Source organism: Sinocyclocheilus grahami, unplaced genomic scaffold, assembly GCF_001515645.1.
Source record: "Sinocyclocheilus grahami isolate Dianchi unplaced genomic scaffold, SAMN03320097.WGS_v1.1 scaffold81.1, whole genome shotgun sequence".
Classification (NCBI taxonomy): Eukaryota; Metazoa; Chordata; class Actinopteri; order Cypriniformes; family Cyprinidae; genus Sinocyclocheilus; species Sinocyclocheilus grahami.
In genome coordinates this window covers 1,689,218-1,691,048 of record NW_015505260.1, presented here as the reverse complement: position 1 = coordinate 1,691,048, position 1,831 = coordinate 1,689,218, and the positions used below count along the sequence as shown (strand labels likewise).

The window sequence follows — 1,831 nt, the reverse complement described above, 5'->3', positions numbered from 1 at the left end:
GATAAAAAAAAAATATAAATAATGTATATATATATATATATATATATATATATATATATATATATATATATTAAAAGCTTCAATTCAGTCACTACTTGATTTTACATAAGACCAGTTGTTGTTAGTAGATGCATTAGCACTATTCTTGTCAGAATCCGATGGATTGCAGGACTCAAGTTTATCATGTCCTCCCAGTAGGCCTGATTCAGCAGACATATATATATATATATATTAAAAGCTTCAATTCAGTCACTACTTGATTTTACATAAGACCAGTTGTTGTTAGTAGATGCATTAGCACTATTCTTGTCAGAATCCGATGGATTGCAGGACTCAAGTTTATCATGTCCTCCCAGTAGGCCTGATTCAGCAGACGGTTGCCTATCGCCCACTCGCTCCAGCAGCCGTAATGGAGAGAAAGACTGGGAAAATGTTTCCACCACATCCTCACTAACGTCTAACACAGAATACACAGGTTAAAATATTAAAATGTTTCACAAAATTTATCGGCTGCAGCTCCACCTCCACTCCACCAGAGGGAGCCTGTATATTAGGTCTGAGCAATACTATCTTCATCTAAGCTTTGAACATACTGAACATAATTAAATGTAATGTAAAAAACATGCTCAGAACTTCAGGTGACAGCTCCCTCTAGAGGACTGGAGGGTGAAAAGCAGACTCCAAAGGTACAATATTTTTTATATTATGATATGACCTTACATAATACCACGTCTGTTTTTTTCCCGCAGGTCCTAAATTATATAAGGAACCCAGTGCAAAGTCAAATAAGCATATAATTCAGAATGCTTTGGCACATTGCTGTTTGGCTGGCAAAGTCAATGAGGGACAGAAAAACAAGATTTTGGAAGTAAGCATGTCCATTTTGCAATTACGACTACTATTGTTGTTTTAATTTTAATATTTAATAATATAGCTATTAAATGCAATGAATGCATTATATTTTATTTAGTGAATTTTAATTTAATTGTGCATTTAATATTTTGTTGCTTTCTGAAACGCAACACATTAAAACTTATTTTATTTTTGGTGTTGCATTTGGTACTGATAACTTAAATAAAAAATGTAAATTAAATTTTATTTTAAAAAGCGTGTCATAATTAAGAGTTTTTTTAATGTAGAAATTCAATTTATTTATTTTTTCCCCATGAAATATATATTATACACTTTATACATTATATTTATTTGTTTTCTCAAGGAAATGGAGAAATCAGGGGCCAACAACTTCCTGATCCTGTTCCGGGATTCTGGCTGCCAGTTCCGCTCTCTCTACATGTACTGCCCCGACACAGAGGAGATCAACAAGTTGGCCGGCATCGGTCCTAAAACCATCTCGCGCAAGATGATCGACGGCCTCTACAAGTACAACTCAGACAGGAAGCAGTTCAGCCAAATTCCAGCCAAGACCATGTCGGCAAGCATCGACGCCATCACAATCCACAGCCACCTGTGGCAGACCAAAAAACCAGGAACGCCGAAGAAAGTAGCGGTCGTGAAGTCCTAGTGTTTCTAAACGCCGGACGTACACAATCTCAATGCACTTGTTTGTACATAATCGAATCCTACAACACTTTTTACACTCTTCCATCAGCTGTCGTTTGGACACACAAGATTGCGAAAATTATGCACAACTGGAATGTAAAACTCTATGGGGTGGCAAATGGATCTAACTCATGTGCCAGACACCCAAGACTGTGTGATTCAAGTTGTTTTACTGCACCGCATAAATGTTGTTTTTATTTAAATGTGCCAAAAAAGGAAAATAATGAAAAGTTGTCATGGATGACCTGTTATTTTAATTTGGTACACTAAA

At 36.0% G+C, this 1,831-nt stretch overlaps 1 protein-coding gene across 1 annotated transcript in view; it reads left to right on the top strand.

The window, feature by feature from the left end:
• LOC107586444 (calmodulin-regulated spectrin-associated protein 2-like) overlaps nucleotides 1-1,831 on the top strand; it is a 42,998-nt gene extending 41,167 nt beyond the window's left edge. Inside the window, exons 17-19 of the mRNA XM_016273812.1 lie at nucleotides 360-475; nucleotides 750-868; nucleotides 1,217-1,831. Of these exons, the coding sequence (XP_016129298.1) occupies nucleotides 360-475; nucleotides 750-868; nucleotides 1,217-1,522 (541 nt within the window). The 3' untranslated portion in view covers nucleotides 1,523-1,831. The remainder of the gene's footprint in view (nucleotides 1-359; nucleotides 476-749; nucleotides 869-1,216) is intronic.